The sequence below is a fragment of the Anopheles stephensi genome, chromosome 3, assembly GCF_013141755.1.
Source record: "Anopheles stephensi strain Indian chromosome 3, UCI_ANSTEP_V1.0, whole genome shotgun sequence".
In the NCBI taxonomy this organism is placed as follows: Eukaryota; Metazoa; Arthropoda; class Insecta; order Diptera; family Culicidae; genus Anopheles; species Anopheles stephensi.
Genome location: NC_050203.1, coordinates 22389112 through 22411077, shown reverse-complemented (window position 1 = coordinate 22411077; position 21966 = coordinate 22389112). Strand labels below are relative to the sequence as shown.

Below are 21966 nucleotides of genomic sequence, written 5' to 3'. Positions count from 1 at the left end.
CATGATCCGTCAACTGAAATAGGGCATTTCATTGCTTTTTTTTACTCTTAAGTCTGTGGTACTTTATTTAAATCTCCATTACTCCTGAATGCTTCTTTCAAATGTCTAATCCTCTTTCCATTTTTTCTCTAGTCAAACCGTTGAATACAATAATTATAACTGATGTCAACAATTTGCATAAGGTATATTTTTAATTACGTTATTTCAGCAATACTCAACGCTTTATTTCTGCTGGAAAGATATGCACCACCACCACCAAACACTGGAGCTTTACTAGAAGCTAATCGAACTAACCAAACCTTCAACTCGATCCACGCTCGCACAAACATTTTCCAACGATTTAACGATCCACCGGCGGTGGCTCATCGCAAAAGACATTTAACGCTCTTAAGCAAACATCAGGCCCATGAAACACCGACGCGTTCCAATTTTTTCGTTTTCATTTTCGCTTCCCCCTGGTTGCTTGCTGGAGATTATTTTATTTCAACAACGGCGACATGTGTTTATGGAGCCAGCTAACGACAACAACAACAACGACATGGAAACTTCTACCCTCCGCTACCAGTGGGAGATGTACATCGTGTACCACCAGTGATCCTTCTCCTTCTCGCCTATCATCTTCATGGCGAAAAATAAAACAGGGCTTTTATTAATGATTTGCAAGACATTTTGATCTTTGCAATGCAACGGTAGTTTCTAAAGCGAGCGAGCAGAAAGTGCAGCTCTTTTAGCTCTTTAACATCTACTGCTTGCTGTGCATCGGTGCCTGAGATAGCCATGATCGAGCGTTGAATGTGCTAGACGCCATTAAGAGTGTGAGGCAGAATGGTAAGGTCTAGCTGTCTGCCGGCGACGAGAATTCACAACACAGCATAATTGGTAAGGTCGTCTGGTAGTAGTAGGTCTGGGCCTACCATTCGCCCGTTGTATTTCCCGTTGCGCCGATCGGTACTTCGGGACGCCCACCCGAAGGTTGAAGGTTTCTTTCCGCCCACTTGCTCGATTATCTTCCATCATCGGCAGCTCATACTGCTGTTCGGTTGCTTAAAGTGTCAAAGATGTTATCGCGCGTGGTGTTCGGAGAGGTGTATTGATTGTTTGCCTTACTGTATTGCATGAGCAGTAGGACTAGTTTTGTAATCATTCCGCACACGGGAAGAGCCTTAGCGAAATACTGAAAAATACTTCAATAGGTTTAGCTTCCTTCATGTAAAGCATCACCGAACACAGTCAATCAATTCAGCTTGTTCATCGTTCGGGCGTTTGCCCATCCTCCAGACAGGCCCAAAATGTATGTGCCCCGATTCAATCGCCATCAACGGCAATGGCTGTTGGTCAGCTTATGGTGATTGCGGCAGAGGATGATTTTCCTTTTGCGCAAGCCGGGCGAGAGTAAAATTAGAGACAAAAACATCAAAAAGCGAGAAAAAAATCGACGCTGGTTAAACGGTAACCGAATTGCTAAAAGTTTTGCACGTCTGCATTCAGCGGACATTGCTTCAGCTGTGCTGTGTTGCTTTGCCGTACATTTGTCGTAACTTCGTGTTGCAAGTGTTCCCTTCCCGGGGTGGACTTAATGGTGTAAGTGCATATTGTTTTGCTTGTTGGCCAGCGTTGGACTTGAGCGGGGTGAGGAATAATTTCGCCCGGCCCAAATGTACCATCCATTGTTTATCATTTATTAATGCTATCATATGCTTGTGATGGACTTGTATTTCCATAATGAGTTCTGGTTTTGTAAGGAGAAGAGGTTGTCGAAATTTAACGAATGGTTTTAAAATTTAGTTCTGTTGCAAGTCATGCAAATATTACTCATGTTATCAATGTTTACCGAGTTTTCATCGAAATGTGTCGATGTTTTCACAGGTTTTTCTACGAATCTTTTGAAGTTAACGAAATTTGACTGCGATTATCGATCATGAGTTTCCTGGCTTTATATGACGAGCACAAGATCTTTGAGTGATACTTCTTGATAGCGGATTTGTCCTCAAGGCCACCGTCTCTAGTGGGGATCATGAAGTACCTGGTCATTCGCTAGACTTTGTCGTCTAACATCTAGCAAGATGACCCATGATTTATGGTCACTCCAGAGGATTTTGCATAATAATAGTCGCTTTCCACCTAATCTTCTTCACTATTCGATTACTCTCTATCACAGGCGTAGAAAAATGAAGGCGCTGTGTTATGTTTTAATGTAATGCAGCACTATCGAATGACCAATGCCTTGGCCTGCATCTCGTCATTCTCTCAAAAGATGTCATAGCCGGATTACTGAAAGAGGTAACAGCTTTGATTGTGCATGAAACTGGGCAAATACTTATTACCGTAGGGCTGTGGTATTTTAATTGGACGGGTTCTTCTAACCTTTGGAGATACGAAGCTCAAACCGGACTGTGCAGTGGAACTTTGAAAAATTCCGTACTAAATTCGCTTCTACTAACATCGCGCTCTTGTGCCTCATTTTCGCTGCATCGTGTACTTTTTTAATTCTATTTCTTCGTCCGTTATTATCTAAGCTGCTTAGGACTCAGCTTGACTTGCCCTTTCGGTTTGGTCAATTGTTGTAAAATCGCAAAACCCACTTGCCCACGCCTGGGTTGACTGTTAACAGCTTTTCTAACCTTTCCTAATTTGTGTTACAAATCCTGACAGTGACCTTCGGCGATCGTTTTGAATTTATGAATAATAAATTTGCGTTTGAATGTGCGTTTCTCATAAACGCAAATGTTGTAATGTGCTTGGGTGAAATTATGTTGATTACTATTTGACGGTACAGTGTGAGGAACAGACCTTTTGAATAATATTTTTACAACACTAATACCCTATGCTACTTAAATGATAGTGTTTAAACGTGTTAGCATCTGCCTGATTATCTTGTTTGTCTCATGCACCATCTGTCTCAAGGAGTTCATTAGATTCGATAGTTGGGCTATCAGAAAGACTTCTGAAAAATATGAATGGATTTGAATTAAACATAAAGTTTAATCCAACAATCATTAAACGGTTGGGCATCACAAACGGTATAAGAAAGTCGAGCAAACATACTCTCCAGTAAGTAAATTGCGTGAAAAAGATAATATTCTTCGCCTCTTTAAATTAAGGGAGAAAATGAGCAATTATGCGTTCAACAGTTCATCTTCTCCAAGATCGTATCCACATAACAACGCATAAATGGCTGTCCGTCGTTGTTGTCCCTATCTTAACACCGCACAAATGAAAACACGACATTTATAATTTGCTCCATTTATTCCAACCAGCCGACCTGTTCATACAACTACATCAGATACGAATGCACCATCAATTCTCATATCTCTTCCACTGCGAAAAAACAAACCCTTCCCAGTGTTTGCGTCAAAACTTCACGGTCATGAATAAATGAGGGAACCCACAAAAAAACAACAACAACGCCACCCTCTTTCCGTTACATGTGCGATTTGTCAAATGCTGCAATTGCTAACCACGGGCTCCAACAACCAGGGTCTCACCAAAGAAATGCAACTCGCCCATTCCATGTCAGTTCGGTCGGGCCATGTTTAAAGCATTTATTTGGCTAGAGTTAGTAAACAACGTTCAAAAACGGGCAGGCAATTTTCCGTGGCCAAAAAAAAACTTCGCCAAGCTAACGCCTCACAGGGCTGGTGACAATGGGGAACCTGTCTCGCCTCGGAGTCTGTGGGAAAATTTTGTTTGCATTTGTTTTTTTTTTGCGCCTTTCGGGAGCCTAAAATGCATTTATTTCGGTGCTGTTTTGATCTCCCTTCCTTTCCCGCTTCACCTTAAATGCGTCGTGGAACAATAAAAACGCCATCCGAATGCATTCTTTTTGTGTGTGAGCGCGCGCGCACACGCGGTCACACTCACCGTGATCTTTGATCTTGCAGGTGGGTGGGTTTTTGTTTTGACGTGTGAAAATTTCATTTTTTTTACTTCATGCTGTGTGTCTCTTTTGCTTTTCCACTAGTTTCGACTAGCTCCTGAGAATGTTCAGCATACCGATCAAGGCCGTAAATTGCGACCTAAATGATGGAATGCGAAACCAATTGGTCTGCCCAAAAATCAAAATCATCAACCATCGCGGGAAGATTAAATGAATCGCGAACGGCAAGTTGTAGCACGTTCCTCGGACGCTTGCCCGTTTGCTTGTTTGATGCGCCATTTAACAAGCAATAATTTCTAACGACAACGCACACACACACACCGGTTTCATTGGCTGCTGCCTTCCCAGACGTCGGTGAAACACTGTCACAACGTGCCGGGGGTTTGGTGACGGTACGGCCAAGAATTAAAAATGCATCTTATGCAAATATTGATCTTTACGATGTGCGAATGAGCGTTGTGCGCTTGCAAAGTCTCGTGCACCAGCGGCAGCGAATGACGATCGCAGCCGGTTTAATCTACCCCTCTTACGTCCTAGCGTCCCAATCACTCCTTCTCTCCCCTGTTTATTAATATCTTGCACACATGGACGAACGGGTGATGATAATGCAAATAATCGAACAATATTCGAGCTGTAGTGGAAATTTAATTTTAGCTCGCAGATAGCTTTGGACGGGCAAAAATTTGCAAAGCCGGTTAACCTCAACACCTTAGCAACGGTCGATACTGATGATGATAAATGCAGTACCATCGCCGCGATTCCGGCCGCACACACCGTGTCATGGGCGACTGAATGGATGAAAAATTGCTGGCTTTCCTTTTCGTTTGAAGCTGCGAGACGAGCGGCGAGGATAGACAGAGCGATCATTGATGCTTTCTTGACACATATATCTACACACACACACACACACACGATCGATCAATTAGGGCAGGGTGGCATACACGCGCCCCAAAAGGATGGGAATTTCGTATGAGAAAAAAAAGAAAGGTTCGTCGCTTATCGTTGAAGTCTTTTGTACGAATGATCGAAGATACGAAATATAGCCCAACGAAGAATGTCTGTTACACAACGATATTTATTACTTTTTCACACGATTTTAAACTATTTTACTATCGTAGATTATCTTAGTGAACAACACCGATCGGACTTAACAATCGGGCTAGATCAGGTTAGAAAAAGGCATCATAAAACACAAAATAGACCACCAACAAAATTCCACCATTCAAAAGCGAAGTATGCAACACCGAGTTCTTCTCCTTAAGTTGGCGATCTACCCCCGGGGGCAAGGATGCATACCAATCCAAACCCGCTCGTAACCCCCCGTTAATGGTTGCTTTATGGTTCTGCTTCAAATTGAAAGTGTTATGATCGGTTTGGGTTCGTATTTTAGTGCGATGCTGAAGATGAATGAGGATCATTGGGCTGCAACCGTGCCACCGTGTATCGCCAGGCTCAGCGGGAGTTGGCTGTGCGATTCAATGAAGCATCCAACGAAGAAGGAAAAGAAATACCACCCGAACGCTTTACAATAATGTCAATGAGGATAGGAATGTGGTTTGAGTGAAGTAATTAAATAAAATTTCGATTCTTCACCCGTCCCGTCAAGCATCGAGCACCTTTGACCTCTAGCATGCACACACACACACGCGCACATGCCGAACTGACCTAGAAACGATCAATAGAAAGATTGACATCTATATTATTTGGTTTCCACTCGAAAAGTTGCCGTTTTTGGATACATTCGTGTTAATGTCAGGCATGATAAAAAAAAAATTCATGAAGCCCCTCGCAGCACTCACTGTTGTTAACCTCTCAGCCAAAGTCGTTACCGGGCAAGTGGTGATCGTTGTTTTAAGTTGCGTTTGAAGAGATGAGCAACAAAAAATCAAAGCCACCAAAATGTCAGGTGCCAAAATTAGCACGTTCTGCCACTGCTTACTCAGCACGGTGGTGAGTGTCAATTATTTAAAATTAACCTGCGAGGAGTAAATATTTGCACAGGCACATGTTCTCAGTGCTAGTTACTGCTGATCTTTTGTGTTTAATGTAGGTTTAGTTCCTTTTCAATAAATATTCTAAAAATTAGACCCCATTACTTACGACAAAAAAGCCTTCTCATCAACAAGTAACACACCGCGAACCACTTACGACTCATTAGAGAGGTTAATGTGATGGGAAGTAAATTACCCTGCTCTGTCTAAGTCACAATGCTGTTTGAAAAATCAAAACCCGACTCATCAGAATTATTGATGAGACGCACGACACAGAACCGGCTTCTTCTTATCCCTCACATTTCAAGCCATAAATAATATGTTATTAGAAAACTCTCATCATCCTGGTGCAGGTGCGACTTGCTACTAAGAAGCTTGCCAACACGTGTAGGCGCCACATGGCCGCTGGTGTCGCCCGGTGCCTGCTGGCTATCGAAATTATCTCGCTTCGTGATCGCGAAGCAGATGAGGGGGGTCCCTTTTTTTCAACACCTCGTTCGCGGAAGAGAGCTGGCAAATTATTTGCAATTGCTACGGAGCTGACCTTTTGCAGTGCGTAGATGCGATCCGAATGCGATCGACAAGCTGGAGGAGATCACTCACCGAGTTTCGCAATTGCAAATATTGATTAAATATCAACTTCATTAAAAACGTTCTTTATCCGAATGTGAATTTATTAAGAACACACAGTAATGACATTTTTTCTAGCCCAAGAGCATGCCATATCTTCTGACCCTAACCTTTTGCATTTTTTTTTTGTTACTGCTCGGTGTATAATAAAACGTGCCAAAAATAAATTAGCAAGCAAATAAAGTAAAGTGATCCGAAATTGCTTCGAAAATAAGGGGCAAAAATTTATTGCGACCGTGTACCTTGAGCAGATCGGAGAGGATCGTTCAAGCGTCAGACTGTAGGAAAAGGAAAAGTTCAGCATCGAGGCCGAAAGATCACCACTGCTGAGGGCTGTGGTGATAAAGTATGTTGCAAATTGCCTGTGAAGACTTTCCTTTTTTTTGCAAAGATTGGCTTGTCATCAGTTTGGTTTGCCAGGTTTTTTTTTCATTTTTGTGAATGATTGTTTGGTGTTCTAATGATTTATTCATAGTAATTATACACATTAGCATGAGACAAAGATGCATTCGAAAAGCTTAATGGTATTCTATTTAAAAATAAAGTATAATAAATGTTCAGGAGATTTCTTCTCTTACGGAATAGAATAAGTTATAAATTTAAAAAAGAATCAAAGTGTTATTAATAAAAAAAAGAATATGAAAACAAGGCAGATAAAAATGGAAATAAATTAAACAAAAGAGAAGCAAACAAACAAAATGAATAAAAAATAAGAAGTTACTTTAAAATATGAAAAAAGAGGTAAAAACAAAATAAATGTTTACAAAATGAAATAAAGAAAGGAATGAAACCTACTGAACATGTTCACCCCTCAAATTGTACCCTTTCATTCAGAAGGGAGCGCAGCAACCCGATTGAATAATATCATTTGTGTCCGAAATCGAAAGGTTAACATTTCCCATTTCCATTGTCCGCCTGCACCATTTATGAATGAATTATCAGTTCCGTTGGGAAGTGACTTCAACGAGCACGCAAGAAAGAAAACCAGCCGTTGGCCGAAATTTGGTCAAGCTTTTGCTGTGCCGTTTTACTCTCGCTCTCTCTCTCTCTCTCTCTCTCTCTCTCTCTCTCTCTCTCTCTCTCTTCTTCTTCTTCTCCAAACTCCTACAGGAACATGATCCCGCCAGTACGCCGGCGCAATTACGCAAGAGGTCAAACGTGAGCTTGATTTATTGTAACGATCGACCGTTCGTTGTTCGGCCCAAAATTAAACCTACCCGATACTGCTTCCGTTTTCATTCCAACGTTTTGAGCGTAATATGTGACTCGCATGTTTGTTTCAGCATTAATAACACATTTAAGGTAGCACCGGTCAAAGATTTATGTGACATTACATCGACATTCATCTCCTAAAACGCGTTGGGAGCTTCTTTGGGTGTGAGTTGATTTTTGTTTTTTACTAACTTTTCCTGCAACCCATACATTCCACCACTGTGATGATTAAGTATCGCAAATCGATGCTCATGTAAGCCTTTGACACCATATACCTGCATGCTCCTTTACGAAGAAAAAAAACCCCAAGCTATTGATTAATTGTATCCGATGACCCCAGCGAAACGGCCGAACCGAACGCGCGTACGAACCTTCCCGAACTGAAGCTGCTTTGACATTTGGCGCAGCGTCCTTTTGCCAAAAAATATGCACCATTACGACGCACACTTGCTGTTTCTTTCTCTTGCACTAGCAATCTTCCTTTATCAACCCAGGGGGGGGGGGGGAGCTGGGGCGTCAACTTTACGGGATGACCCGAAAAAACACCGCCGAAAAAGCTCAAGGCCTAGCGAAACGGATGGGGAACCGGACCGGTGTGGTGGTTTGCGGAGAAGCTCGCACGGCGTTTGCACGCAGAAGATGAGAAGCTTTTTCGAGGACGAAATCAGCCCCAGGACATCGTTAAGACCGATGGTGTGCCATAATTTTAGCTCATCGCTTTCACCCAGCCGGTCTTGCGGGCCCGGACTGTCCCTTTCTGTCCCCGAACGGGTTGGGTGTCTTCTTTTTTTTAGGTCACCGCGCGGGTGCATGTCTCGGGTGCAGCTGATTGTTTTTCGGGTGACAGAAAATGACCGATTTTGCAAATTTGTGTCTGGGTTGCGATCGGCTGGAGCACAAGAACCAGCTGCTGCAAAGCCATTTTTCGCTGGGTGAAAAAACAACAAGAAGAAACCCGGGACTTGTTTTCTGGCGAGAAATAGTGTCAACAGTGAAAAACAATTTTCGCTACAAACGGATAAAAAATAGGAAAAATCAAAATCAAAATGCACCAAAACACAAAAGACTTCAATGAGCGAAGTATGCAGCGGCAAGCAACGAACCTCCCTAGTCGTACGCAATTTGACCGCGCTCGCTTTCATTCATCGTTTGCGCGGTGCGAATGTGTTAGTGTCCGATGTGTGTGTGTGTGTACGTACAAAGGGTGTCTGCAATTGATCATACTCTTTGCATCTATTCAAACCCATTACTACTGCCGCTACTGCCATTCGAAAAGACCCCGAAGAGACCCACTGCCAATCATTAAAATTCCCCCAAAAATTTCCCACTAACGTACAGAGAGACAGAGAGAGAGAGAGAGAAAGAGAATCGGAATCTACACCACCTCTCTTAATAAGATTAATCTGTTCGACCGAAGGTGGCTTTACGAAACGAATTCAAACTAACAACGAGCATAACAACAAAAAATCGGACTTCAAACCCATCATACTTTGGCTCGTTTAACTAGAGTGGGATCGTCTAATCGTCACCAGCTTGGGCTCACCGTCCCGTTCGCACACGCGCAACCACAGCCGAACGATTGCGCAGCCTTCCAGCATCATCATGTTCGTCATGATCTTCACCATCCTTTCGTGGTGCGTCCCATCCCCTTCCCGACCCGTGGACCCACCCCCCCGCACTGAACTGAAGCCCCGTGCCAAAAAGGTCGAGATGTTAACGCCTGTAACTAAATGTGTGCCCCCGGGAGCCGGCACCCCGAACATTTAGCGCTTATGTTCATGTGCTCTTCGGTGGTTCCCCCCTGTACCGGCCACTACCCCTCTCAGTAGATGCACTTTTTGTTTAAAGTCCACCACCACCGACACGGATATTTCATTGGGGAAGAGCTTCCAAAGGCTAATGCTAAAGCCGGGCGAGTGCTGGCTGCTCGTGCACACATTTATTTACAACATACACACATTTTTATCCCACTACCGTTTCTGGTCCGTTCCCCAGCCCGTCCCCTGTGCCGCCACAAAGAAGTAGACACCGCCGTAACCACCCTCCTGGCATTTTTTTTTTTTTGTTGCTATATCGAAGGATTTCGCATCATTTTGCATTCGGCCATTCGGTCGGTGGCGGATTCGATTTGCGATCTTCGGTGGTTCGGTTGCTGCCCGTAACACGCACAGACCCGAGATTTCTTAAATCCTCACGTATATGTTCTGTCCCTTCCCGATGGGACGGGATGTGCATGACGAGCGGATGAGACGGCTCGCGTCGTCGCGGTCGTCTTCCCTTCCACTGATCACGACGATGAGACACAGCCTTCACTCCCTTCCCACCTATCCGACCACCCCTTCTCCACACACCTCAACAACTCATCGCAACAACCCATCGGTGTGGTAAGATTTGGTTCCTTCTCCCTCCAGCAACTACGCTTGGTTCGGTAGTAGCGCCCGTTGCCAGTAGTCGGTACCGTTTTTTTTTTTTGCGCTTATGTTTTCGCGCTTCTTACCGATCGTGCACGTACTACTAGCGCGCACATACATACACAAACGTCGCTTTTCATCTCCCTTGCTCTATTCTTACCGCAGCAGCCCTAACCCGGGGTTGCCGGGGTGGTGGATTCTTTCGGTCCGGACTTTCTTTAACGCGGCGTATAAAAACGCCGCAACGGCGTACCGATCATCAGTCATACAGACGTTCTCTCTGCCCACGGTAGTTGGTTTAACACTGCAGCAAAAGCCAAGGCTTATCCGTTCCGTTTACAAAAACACGCACATACACATACACACAGTTTAGCAACATGTTCCGAGTGGTGAGTTTACACATTCAGGCAGGATTTAAGGATTAACCGGGCCAGCACCTTCCGTATCGAAGGCAGGATGTGAGCAGGAATACGGTTTTGTTGGTGCTTACTGAAGTGATGTTGGACACACGAGAGACTTTTTAAGTGATTATTGAGGAAAAAAATGTTTTGTAGCAAAATTGGTCAAAAAGTGCTTTGTTTAATTGGTGCTGTACAGTGAATGGTCACGGGTGACCATTTTGTTCAAGTGCGGTTGCTGACGATGGGGCTCGTTGTGAAAAGCTAATTGATTAGATTTATCTGTTTATTGTAATGAAATCAAAATAATTTACAGGAAATAGAAAACTTTGGATTGTTTACAGAGTCTTAGAGACCCGTAGTGAGGACTGATACAACTACGGTGGTATCCATTAATTCTAGTAAGCCAAAAATGGCTGGCGCGAACCTAGGAGGTCGTTAGGGCCAGAAAAGAAATAGAGTCTTTTTTAACTGGACTTTATGTGTGAGATTTTGTCACTCATAAAATCCTTATTGATCCTTGAATCGTGTTGCTTTAATTTATGAACAGGATGAGCCAAGTAGTCCCTCATTCCTAGTAGTAGTTCATTACAATAGTTTTACTATTTTATGTCTTGGAACTAAAACTTCCTAAGGTTGGTCTGGCCATTTGTCCTATTCCTTGACTGAATAAACCCGTAACTAGAATGGGAATTTTGTCTTCAAATAGGATTTAATATCGATTTTGTCATGCAGATGACTGATGCTTAACATCTACGAGCAGTGTTGATTAGCCTTAAAATAGACTTATTTACTATAATAAAATATGTCCAAGAATAACTGAAAAAAGGAAATAGAACTTCAAAGAATACTCCTTATAAATTATATTTATCGTAAGAAATTATCAGGACTTGCAGTAGGTTATGCCACTGCTCAAATGTCAGAAAAGTAAAGTCAAATGTGGTGCAGTCAGTCCTCAATTTTAAATAGCTAAAAAATGTCTATCTTCTAAGACGGTCCAGTGGTTCAGACTGCAGCGATACTTCTATTGACATGGCATGACCGTGAGTAGAATCCTATAATTCTTCCCGTACGTAGGTCTGTATATCCAGCTGCAGGAGTCTAAGCCTAGGCCAGGAAATCCAGTAATGGTAGGCCTCTTGAGGTTGTGGCACCTCTAGAAGAAGAACGAGAAGGAGATAATCTATTTATATAAAAACAGCTCAAGCTCAGTTGCAATTATTTGAAAATTCGTCCTTATATGATCTCATGAAGCAATCGAAGGACGATCTGTGTAAGATAGTTACTGATCAAGCAATCTATTTTTATATAGATAGAGAAGCCATTTCAAAACGACTATTTGTCAGAAACTTGACCCCTTTACCTGAAGATTTGTTATCTTCATAACATATAAATACTTTTTTATTCATATAGAACGGCCTGACCGTAATGCTATAACGTATATTAAATACGAATAAATTAATTGCAAATTAAACTTGCACTTGATCATTCTAGCTGGTAAAATTCTTTACTAATTTGAAATCAAGATGTGATGCCATATCATGCTTGGTAATTTAAATAATTAACGCATGATCCGACGCTCGAGCATGATAGTGTCCCATACAATGGTTCCCTATCATCTCCGATCACAAAAATCTTTTGCTCATCGCGTTCGTCACATCGCAAACAAACCGGGCGTTGAGTTGAGATCAAGCGTGCAACATTGTATGTACGGGCGTAATATCGCCCGTGCCCGAAGTCATCACCTTGAACCAGACGCCGCCACATTATCTCTTGTGCAATGGCGAAAAACCGCCCTTACCGCGGGCACGGAAGCAAAACGATTACCCTGTGCTTGCCACCAAGCGCAGCAGCACCTTGCGAGTAAACCATGCTTACATAAAAGCAAACAAAACGCGCATTAGCGTGTGTGTGTGCACCCTCAACGGTTCACTCAATTAAGTGACAGCAACAACAGCAGCCCCTACGTCAGCCCCGAAACACACCCCAAAACTAACGCAGCGTGGGAGAATAAGTAGTGCAATTGCATCTCCCTCAACCATGGTACAATGGTTGGACAAATCTCGAAGGAAGGGAACGTTCCCAAGACTGTTGTTGCGATGATGAGAGCCTGTAACACAAGAAGTCTTGTGCGTTGGGCGGAAGGTATTTTCCCATTTCCATTTCGTCCCACACCATGGTGGCTAAGAGTAGGAACTGTGCCACCGATCTTCCCACTGTTCCATGACTGTGACGTTGTGATGTCCAAGGTGTTGGATTGCCGAAATGCAACGATTCACAGCGAATTCTATCGTGCGCGCATCCCCCAAGCGTTCTTGCGTCACAGCAGTACAACAATGATTGGACAGTCGATTTCGTTGCTGTTCGTTATTTTTGATTGTCGGCCGTTTGTTCGTTTCTTAAATTAACCTGCCTTGTTCGAGGGGACCTTAAACGGGTGATGATCTTGTCTGGTGGTGAAGCTATTTTTAATACGCGCTTCGGCTCGTAAATCCTACATCCACCCAACCAGTTAACTCTCTCGATCGAACGACACGAACATCGATCATTTGAATTGACACACCGTCGGAGGTCTCGAAACGGGGGGAGATGGCGTGGTGCAGCGATGAGAACACAGGTTCGCAAAAACAAAAACACCCAAGATCGATGATCGACGGTTGACTCATCCGCTCTCAGAAACGCACCTGGCTCAAGCCCGTACAGCACACTCACGACAGTGTCCGAGCGAGCGTTGCTGCCGATGATAAGCAGTTGTCAATGAAATGTCGACACTAATGATGATGCCTCATCCGGCCGCCGATCCGTGATGTGACTTCACCGGTTGGAGGTAGTAATCGACTTCAATTACCTGCTATCAAACCGATGGCCACCGTGTTATGATGTGGGGCTGTTTGTGTGCGATGATACCACACTTATGCACGGAGAAGCTCTAACGGCGACCACCGCCACTCGATACTGTGGAATGATTTATCATCTCGAATCGTGTGGAAAAATGTTCACTTAGGATTGCCGAGCGAACAGACAGGGAGAGATGTCACGTGAATCGTGACGTCCTTCGACACTTTATCTCCACAACAAGGAAGGAAGATCCTTCATCGGATACGCCAGGCACGATAACCGTGCAAACATGTTCAGTAAAACGAGAGAGCTCTTCAAGGATAGGGTGTGTTCCCGGTGGTTAGCATTAGCCACTTGTGAACGGTGCGAAGGTGTGCTACAACGTAAAAACCGATCCCTCTGTGTGTGCTGAACCCCAATCAACGAAAAAGGGGGTTAAGGCTAAGATTAGATTGCACCGTATGGGAGGGGTGTGCCATACATCTTCATGTGTCATTCATGATGCTCTTCTCGTTTGCAGTTCGTTATTGCTGCCCTGGCCGCCGTTGCCGTCGCCCAGAACCCGGACGCCGAAGCACAGATTCTGAGCTCGGACAGTTCCGTCAACCCGGACGGTTCGTACGCCTGGAACTACGAGACGAGCAACGGTATCCGCGCTCAGGAGGAAGGAGTCGGTGGCCAGTCGGCCCAGGGATCGGCCTCGTGGACCGACCGTGACGGTACGCCCATCCAGCTGACGTACGTTGCCGACGAGAATGGATTCCAGCCGCAGGGTGCTCATCTGCCCCGCGAAGGACCGGTCCCGGCCCACGTTCTGAAGACGCTCGAGTTCATCCGTGCCAACCCGCCGAAGGATGACCCGAACTTCAACATCCAGGCGCTGGAAGCTGAAATCGCCAGACTGCAGGCCCTCCAGTAAGGCGTGAGGGGCAACGATCTGTGCCGCACCATTCTTCACAGTCAGTCAGTTGAGAATTCGGAGAGCGGAGGATAAGGACGAGAGGGGGAGAGCGAGCGAATAGGGAAAGGAAGTGCAAAGGAACCGGCACCGATGAGTGGCGGAGTTAGCAATAGAACGAGATTTTGTGAGGGGCGTTTTCGCTGTGACCTGTGCACATACTCATGCAGCTAGAGCAACTATCCACGCACTAGCGCAAAGAACACACACACGAACAGCTTTCCGGGCGTGCCGATAGCCGAGGAAAGCGCGTTCTGTCTAAGGGGAAAAGCGAAAACGAAGGAGAGAATGGAGCACACGTACGAAAACACACACAGAAACACGAAGACACACTTACACGAACACACACACTTACACCTTGAAGCAGCAAATGAAAGGGAAACGGAAGGCAAAGCCACTACAAAAACCAACCCCATCAGACGTAATGGAGGGAACGACGCATGCCGCATCCCTTTGAAGATTTTGTTTTTTTTTTTATAATTCTCTTACACCACTACCTACTGCGAAGCTGTAATACTTTTGTACATAATTTTGACTAGTTCATTTACAAACGTCTGTAAAAAAACGAATCTCATTTGTGGTGTGTTTTTCTTTACTGCTTGCTGCTTGTTGATGCTTTGGGGCTCGCTTACTTCCTGTTCGTATTGTCAACTGAAAAAGTTCAATGTGTCCATAATGTAGCGCAAACAGAGATCTGAAGCTGTCCACCTCAAATGCCACTGATCTCATCATGATCACGATCATCCGATCGACGTAGTCCGCGTGTGTTGGCGGTCTGCCCAACAAACAACTAAGCCTTAGGTTAGAGGTCATCGTTTGAAAGACATCACAACCACAACGAGCAGCTCTACCATGCGTTGAGCGCATCTCGCCAAACCCCTGGCAGGGAAAAAAAAAACCGGGCGAGAAATGCTTAATCGTACCGTCCACAAACCTCCCAAGCACGTGAGCGCAATGATCAAACCCGCGGAACCGTGAGCAGTGAAAGAAAACGGGCCAAGAAGTTCACATCATAAAAAAGGTCGGGGAGAAAAGTAAAAAAGGAGGGGAGGGGGGAAGAAGAGGAAAAACGGAGAGAACTTTGCATGTTGCCGAACCGTGTTGGCGACCAACGTTTTGCGATCGTTTGATTAGTGCTTGGAAACATGAGAAGCGACTACAACGAGACGCCAGTCGGCGACGGAGTAGAGCAAAGATCAAACCCCGGGATCGAGGCAGAAGATCAAATTGAAAGGGAAATTCAGAAGGTAAAGCAATCACAGTGTGCGAAAGATTGCTATCGTGATGACATAACCGGGCCCGGTGAGCGGACCGTAATATTTTTTGCAGCCAACGGTTTGGTGCGGTCGCCTTCTATGTTGGTGGTGAGGGCGTTGAAGAATACGCTTTCTCGCGCATTTTGCATTCGTCATCGTGCATTCCGTGGGACGGGATGGAATGGTCAAACCGCCCCGAGGGATACAGCTGATGAGAACGCCCTTTCAATTGGTAATGGTGCGACGATGATGGTTGGTTGGTTGGTTGGTTTGGAACCGTCGATTGGGAGAGTAAGTACGGACGATCAGTCTAATATTGGGTTGATTATGGCACATAGGACATTGTGCCATTCTTTAAGAAAATGTCGCTCCTGATGGTAAATTGTAGATCCATCTAACTTTCTGAATGTGCCGTCGATTATCTTCGAACATTCACTGGAGAGGTACATATGCCCAGAGACATTATGATTTATTTACCTTTGCCGGTCCATTTCAAGTAACTGGCTACCGAACGGGTAGCTAAAAAGAGTTTGATTGCTTATTTCCTCGATTCTAGGAGTATATTTCACGAATATCTCTCACTCCACTTCGTAGTCCGCTTAAACAACCCTCGATACCACACACGGTCTAGCGCCATCGTCTTCAACGCCATGACTTCATATCAATTTGTGCCAACCACTTCTTCTCTGTTTATATGGACGTCCTAAAGGGCTTTTTGGTATAAGCCGTCCGGTGCCAATCTCATGACATGACCAGACCACCGGAGCCTGGCATGTCTAATTCGTTGCCAGATGGCACAGCTCAAAGCGTACGTCATTATCGTGGCTCTTTCATACTTTTAAAAAGTGAAAAGATCACACATTAAATGAACTCTCAAAATTTTATGGCTATGTATCTGCTGCCTAAACTTGAGTTTTTATTTATGTTACGGTTCGTCAAAGCCGACATGATTACTTTGAGAAAAAGAAAAAAAATATTTTGGATATTTTACATCATTATCCTAATAAAATACTCCAAAAAATTCGTAGAGTTTAATATCATGAGCTTCAGATGCAGTTTTCATAACTTTGCTACCCTTAAACAAAAAGGTAAACGTGTTCTGGTACACAAAAGGTCTCCTTAGTTAACGGCCAATTTGAATTCACTTCACAGCGTCCTCCACGCGACCAAACCTTGAAACCTATGAAACCTTCACGCTCAAGTACTCCATCTGTCAGTGCTACCTGCCACAACAAAGTAGCAAATTCACGGCAATATTTTGGCAAATTATCCTTATCTCGGTGAAAATTTGATAAAGCACAGGTTTGCTTCACAGCACACAAAAACGGCCCAACGAGCGTGCGGGTTAAAATGCCGTCCAGAACCGGTTTGCTGACGGCAGTCCATCTGGCCAACATTGCCAAAACCCTTTCCGCCACACGGCCCTACGCATTGAACACGCTGTACCTACAGTTTCATCCGCAAGTAGCCGCAAACGTAAGTTGTCCGCTGGCGTTGGGTCGATTCGTGGCCAGCGTATACCAATCGTCCGTCACTTGGCTGGGATCCGAGGTGGATTTGCGCATCGTGACCGGATCGCTGCGGCCAAACGGTGCAAGCTTCGACTCGTTCGTCAACCGAAAACGACCCTCAACGGTCGACTGTCTGTTCTATGACTATGCGTTAAGTTCCAGTTCCGGTGGTGAAAAATGTCTCACCGAACGGTATCCGGGGGTGAAGGTGGTGGAGCTAGATACGGTCGGTGTGGAGCAGCCTTCGCTACCAGCTGGACTGGATAGCACGTTAAAGTCCTATCGAAATGTGGTGCTCGGTGGCACGTTCGATCGGATTCACGCCGGCCATAAGGTGCTACTTACGCAAGCGGTACTGCTTGCCACGGAACGTGTCGTGGTCGGCGTTACGGACGGTGCTATGATCAAGAGCAAAAAGCTGCACGAACTCATAATGCCCGCCGCACAACGGATAGAGCATGTGCGGGAGTTCCTGGAAGACGTTGATCCATTCCTACGGTATGAAGTCGTTCCCATACTTGATCCTTTCGGGCCCACCGCCACCGATCCAAACATGGACGTAAGTCATAACATTTCCAGCTGCAAGAAAAAGATACGAACAGAAGTAACAACTCGTCTCTTCCTATAGCTAATTGTGGTCAGTACCGAGACGGCTCGTGGTGGTGCCAAAGTGAACGAACTGCGCGCCCAGAATGGGTTGAACCAGCTGGAAGTGCACACCATCGAACTGCTCGACGACGAAAGCACCATCGAGGACAAGGAGGATAAAATCAGTTCCAGCAACCAGCGGATGGATTTGCTCGGAACACGGTTACGACCCCGGAAGCCCGCTCCAGCCCACATCCCGGCAAAACCTTACATTATCGGTTTGATCGGTGGAATTGCTTCTGGTAAAAGCAAAATGCTCGAACGCTTTCGGGACTTTGGTGCAGGCATCATTGACTGTGATAAGCTCGCGCATCAGCTGTACGAACCGGAAGAGGAATGCTACCATCAGGTGGTGACCACATTCGGACGCGAAATCCTAAATCCGGACGGTACAATCAATCGAAAAGCGCTGGGCGCTATTGTGTTTGCCGATCAGAGCAAACTGGAGCAGCTGAATGGGATTATGTGGACGGCGATTGCGAAGCGTGCGAATGAGATTATCCGTACGCTGTACGAGGAGCACGGGAAGGAGGTGATCGTGATGGAGGCGGCGGTGATGCTTCGTGCCGGATGGCAGAATAATTGCCACGAGCTGTGGTCTTGTATCGTGCCACGGGAGGAAGCCATTCGAAGGTTGATGGAACGGAATCAGCTCGATGAACAGGATGCGATACGGCGTGTAGATGCGCAACCGACGTCCAATCAGGAGATGGTACAAAACTCGGATATTGTTTTCTGTACGCTGTGGAGTTACGAGTACTCCCAGCAGCAGGCGGAAAAGGCGTGGGCCATCATTCAACGGGATTTGAAGCTGAAGCTATGAATGGGCAGTCGCCATGCTCATGCGAACGAACGAATATAACGGTGTTATTTTTTTTTAATATCGACAGAACACGTTGGTACCTTTTGTTATGTTACATTTTATAGTATGGCGGGAATAGGCTTTTGTAAAAACTTTTTGTTGGGAATTAAAGATTAGGACGAAATAAACCAAATTCAATCGAAGTTTACTATAATGGAACGCTCCACAGTTTACTGCACGATGGACAGGTCGTAAGCCGCCGGAGATACTTCTTCAAACAGTCCTTGTGCAGAATCTGTGGGCAGGAAGCACAGCGGACACCCTGCAATGAACGGACGAAACGATTATTTGTGTGTGATACTTTGTATAACAAAACTCTAAACTTACATAGAATATTGTTACATTGCACAGACAGCAGCGGGTCATCACATCCACATAGTTTTTGCTGAGATACTTCTCAAACTCCACCACCGATTTCGGTCCAAAGTGAAACTTTTCTTCCAGCACCACAAAGTAACCCAATTCTTCCCACTCGTTAAGCAATTGCTCAGCCCGGGTCTTCGGTAACGGTTTCACCGTCTCTCCCGTCGTGTCAGCAGTAAGGTTGAGACACGCGATCATGCTTAGCGTATGGTCTTCGCTCAGTGTAAGCTCACGCAACAGCACCCGAAAGTAGTGGAGTTCCAGCGGGGTGTACACATTTTGCTGCAGATCGATCGGCGATTCTTGCAGGTTGACAAACACGTAAAAGTCGCAGTCCAGCGGTTCGAAGTGTGTGTACGCTATCTTTTGGTCGAATGGATAGATTTTTTCGTTTATTTTCGCCACCACATCAACGACATCGTCTTCGCTCGGGATGGTGTCGCGGTCCCCGTCTAGAATGCAAAGATTTGTCAGAAATATTCAGCTTACGGGGACGTTCGGTACTTACATCGAGTGCAGATGCTCGTCAGCATGTCCAGTGCGTGTTGCTTGCTGACCGTGCCGTGGTTCGAGCATGCTTGCAGAAATGCCCGATGAACGTTAGTGTATGCCATTTTCGAAGGTTTCACTATCAAAATACCACAAAGCTGCACGAAATAATCAACTATTTTACATACTTTTTACACGCACTGTTTCCAATAACACTGCCTCTCGTCTATTTTGCCGCTCTTTTGAAACTGCAAATAACAACAAATCAACTGCCAGCCAACTGACAGCATCGCAAACGTCAACAGCAGCTGTCAATTCGCCGTACGTGTGCACCGCACGAAAGCTGTCAAAGCAAAGGGCAAGCAAAATATCAAAAAATCATCGTCATCGTCGTCGCGCTTTGTTGCGGTAAAAAGCAAGTTCCTACCGGGGTTTTGTTTCGGCACTTGGGCGTTCGTAACTGGGTGGAAATCGCTACTCCACTGCGATTTGTTTTCGAGTGATTAGGTGGGGACCGGTTTGCATTTGCACACAGCATGGCGGTAAAGGCCATTAACGACGAGGGACACTTCCAGGCCGAACTGTCGGCCGCTGGTGGTAAGCTTGTGGTGGTCGATTTCACAGCGACCTGGTGCGGTCCGTGCCGCAATATTGCCCCGCTGTTTGAGCAGCTGCCGGGCAAGTACCCGAAAGCCGTGTTCCTTAAGGTGGACGTAGACAAATGTGCCGATACGGCGGCGACCCAGGGTGTATCCGCGATGCCAACTTTCATCTTCTACCGTGCCAGGGTAAGGCGTCGAGCTTCCGCAATGCGTGCGGAAACATCATTCAGAACAATAATATTAACGCACGCAAATGTTTTCCTCATTGCAGACCAAAATTGACCGACTACAGGGAGCAGATATCAATGGGCTAGAGGCAAAGATACAGAAACATTATGCGGCCAGTGCAGATGAATCCGGAGAGGACTATGGTCAGGGAATGGTAGGTGCATTGTTTTGAACATGATACAAAGGATGACACACTTAATAACACTATTATATTCATACTCTCCAGCTTGACCTAAACACCTTCATCCAGAAGAACCAGTGCGAGTGCTTAAACGAAGCGGACGACCATCCGTGGACGAATGCGCTGACCGCGACCGGTGGCCACCTAGCGTCCGACTGTGACGAGCAGCTCATCGTATCGATTACCTTCAACCAGGTGGTGAAACTGCACTCGCTGAAAATTAAAGCACCACCGACGCACGGCCCGAAGAACATTAAGCTGTTCATTAACCAACCCCGTACGCTCGACTTCGATATGGCCGACTCGTACGTTTCGGTGCAGGATCTGGAGGTCGATCCGAAGGATCTGGAAACGGGCAACCCGATCAAGCTGCGGTTTGTCAAGTTCCAGAACGTGCAGAACATTCAGCTGTTCGTGAAGGATAATCAGTCCGGTGGCGAGACGACAATCATTGACCATCTGGCCTTCATCGGGCAGCCGATAGCGACGACGAAGATGGACGATTTTCAGCGTGTGGCCGGCAAGAAGGGTGAAAGTCACTGAGCAAAGGAGCAAACCGCGGAGTGAGTGTGATCGGTTTCGGTGATCCGCGACAAATCCTGCCCGACAAGTACACGAGTGTTATGATGGTATCGATCGTCGGCATGCAAAGACGCCGGACCCTGTTTTGCGATTCTTTTTCTCATTAATCGGAAGTATGATTTAATAAAAAAAAAGCTAATAACTAACAATTACTACTCTTTTCATAAATAATTGTATTTCAGTCTCCCCGTACGCAGGACTGACTCTCCCACTACGGCAAAAAGTTGAGTCATGTGTATTCAGAAATGGTGAACCGTTCGAGGTTGTGGTACCAAAGAAGAAGAATTCAGTCGCAGCGTTCGACTAAATAGTCGCTCACAGGAGTATCAAGCGCCTTGCTTAATATTCCAAGCAATTTTCTGGCACCGGTCAAATTACTTTACATTTCGGTTATCTTGATCCTGTCAGAACCAGGAAAATTCATTATCCCGACGAACTGAGAGCAAAAATTTCCATTAAAGATGCTTCACGGTGAAACAATGCCAAGCATGGAGATAAAAGCGTCCCCTATTGTCAATCATTTATGAATGGAGCGAAATTGTCCGGCTTATCTCATGTGTTACCCTCCAACAATTCCAGAGTTTTGTTTGAGAAAAAACATTTTACTTTGAATAGAAATTCCACAATTATAATGGCAAGGATAAAAATAATTTAAATAAAAAACTCTTAAATTAAACTTAACATTCAAGATCGGACTGTACAAAATCCCATTCCCTACACACGTGTCTATTCAAAGCTCTTCCGATTTCCTTATTTGCACATATCGTTCGGGTTTAATTCAATCCATTGTACACTTCACACCATTTCATAGGCCAAAAACACATAATTTCATTTCGTACACGCTTAGAAGCCTTTCCGGTGCGCACAAGCAAACGAAATCGAACCGGTACCAACAAACGCCATGCTTTCAATTAATAATCACCATCATC

General features: G+C 45.2%; 4 protein-coding genes across 4 annotated transcripts; 3 read left to right on the top strand and 1 right to left on the bottom strand.

The window, feature by feature from the left end:
- The first annotated feature begins 10355 nt into the window (after positions 1–10355).
- Positions 10356–14884, top strand: LOC118511567 (cuticle protein CP14.6-like). The gene is made up of 2 exons (XM_036054807.1): positions 10356–10510; positions 13878–14884. Exons 1-2 carry the CDS (start codon positions 10499–10501, stop codon positions 14274–14276), a joined length of 411 nt encoding a protein of 136 aa, XP_035910700.1. The 5' UTR covers positions 10356–10498; the 3' UTR covers positions 14277–14884.
- Positions 14885–16775: 1891 nt separating this feature from the next.
- LOC118511564 (bifunctional coenzyme A synthase) lies at positions 16776–18726 on the top strand. Its single transcript, XM_036054803.1, has 2 exons — positions 16776–17641; positions 17711–18726. The coding sequence occupies exons 1-2, from the start codon at positions 16922–16924 to the stop codon at positions 18551–18553; spliced, it is 1563 nt and encodes a 520-aa protein (XP_035910696.1). The 5' UTR covers positions 16776–16921; the 3' UTR covers positions 18554–18726.
- LOC118511566 (non-structural maintenance of chromosomes element 1 homolog) lies at positions 18590–19707 on the bottom strand. The gene is made up of 3 exons (XM_036054805.1): positions 19464–19707; positions 18920–19407; positions 18590–18854 (listed from the first exon to the last, which is right to left on the bottom strand). The coding sequence occupies exons 1-3, from the start codon at positions 19567–19569 to the stop codon at positions 18741–18743; spliced, it is 708 nt and encodes a 235-aa protein (XP_035910698.1). The 5' UTR covers positions 19570–19707; the 3' UTR covers positions 18590–18740.
- A 78-nt stretch (positions 19708–19785) lies between these two features.
- Positions 19786–21186, top strand: LOC118511565 (thioredoxin-like protein 1). The gene is made up of 3 exons (XM_036054804.1): positions 19786–20232; positions 20318–20428; positions 20501–21186. Exons 1-3 carry the CDS (start codon positions 19981–19983, stop codon positions 20996–20998), a joined length of 861 nt encoding a protein of 286 aa, XP_035910697.1. The 5' UTR covers positions 19786–19980; the 3' UTR covers positions 20999–21186.
- Positions 21187–21966: the final 780 nt, after the last annotated feature.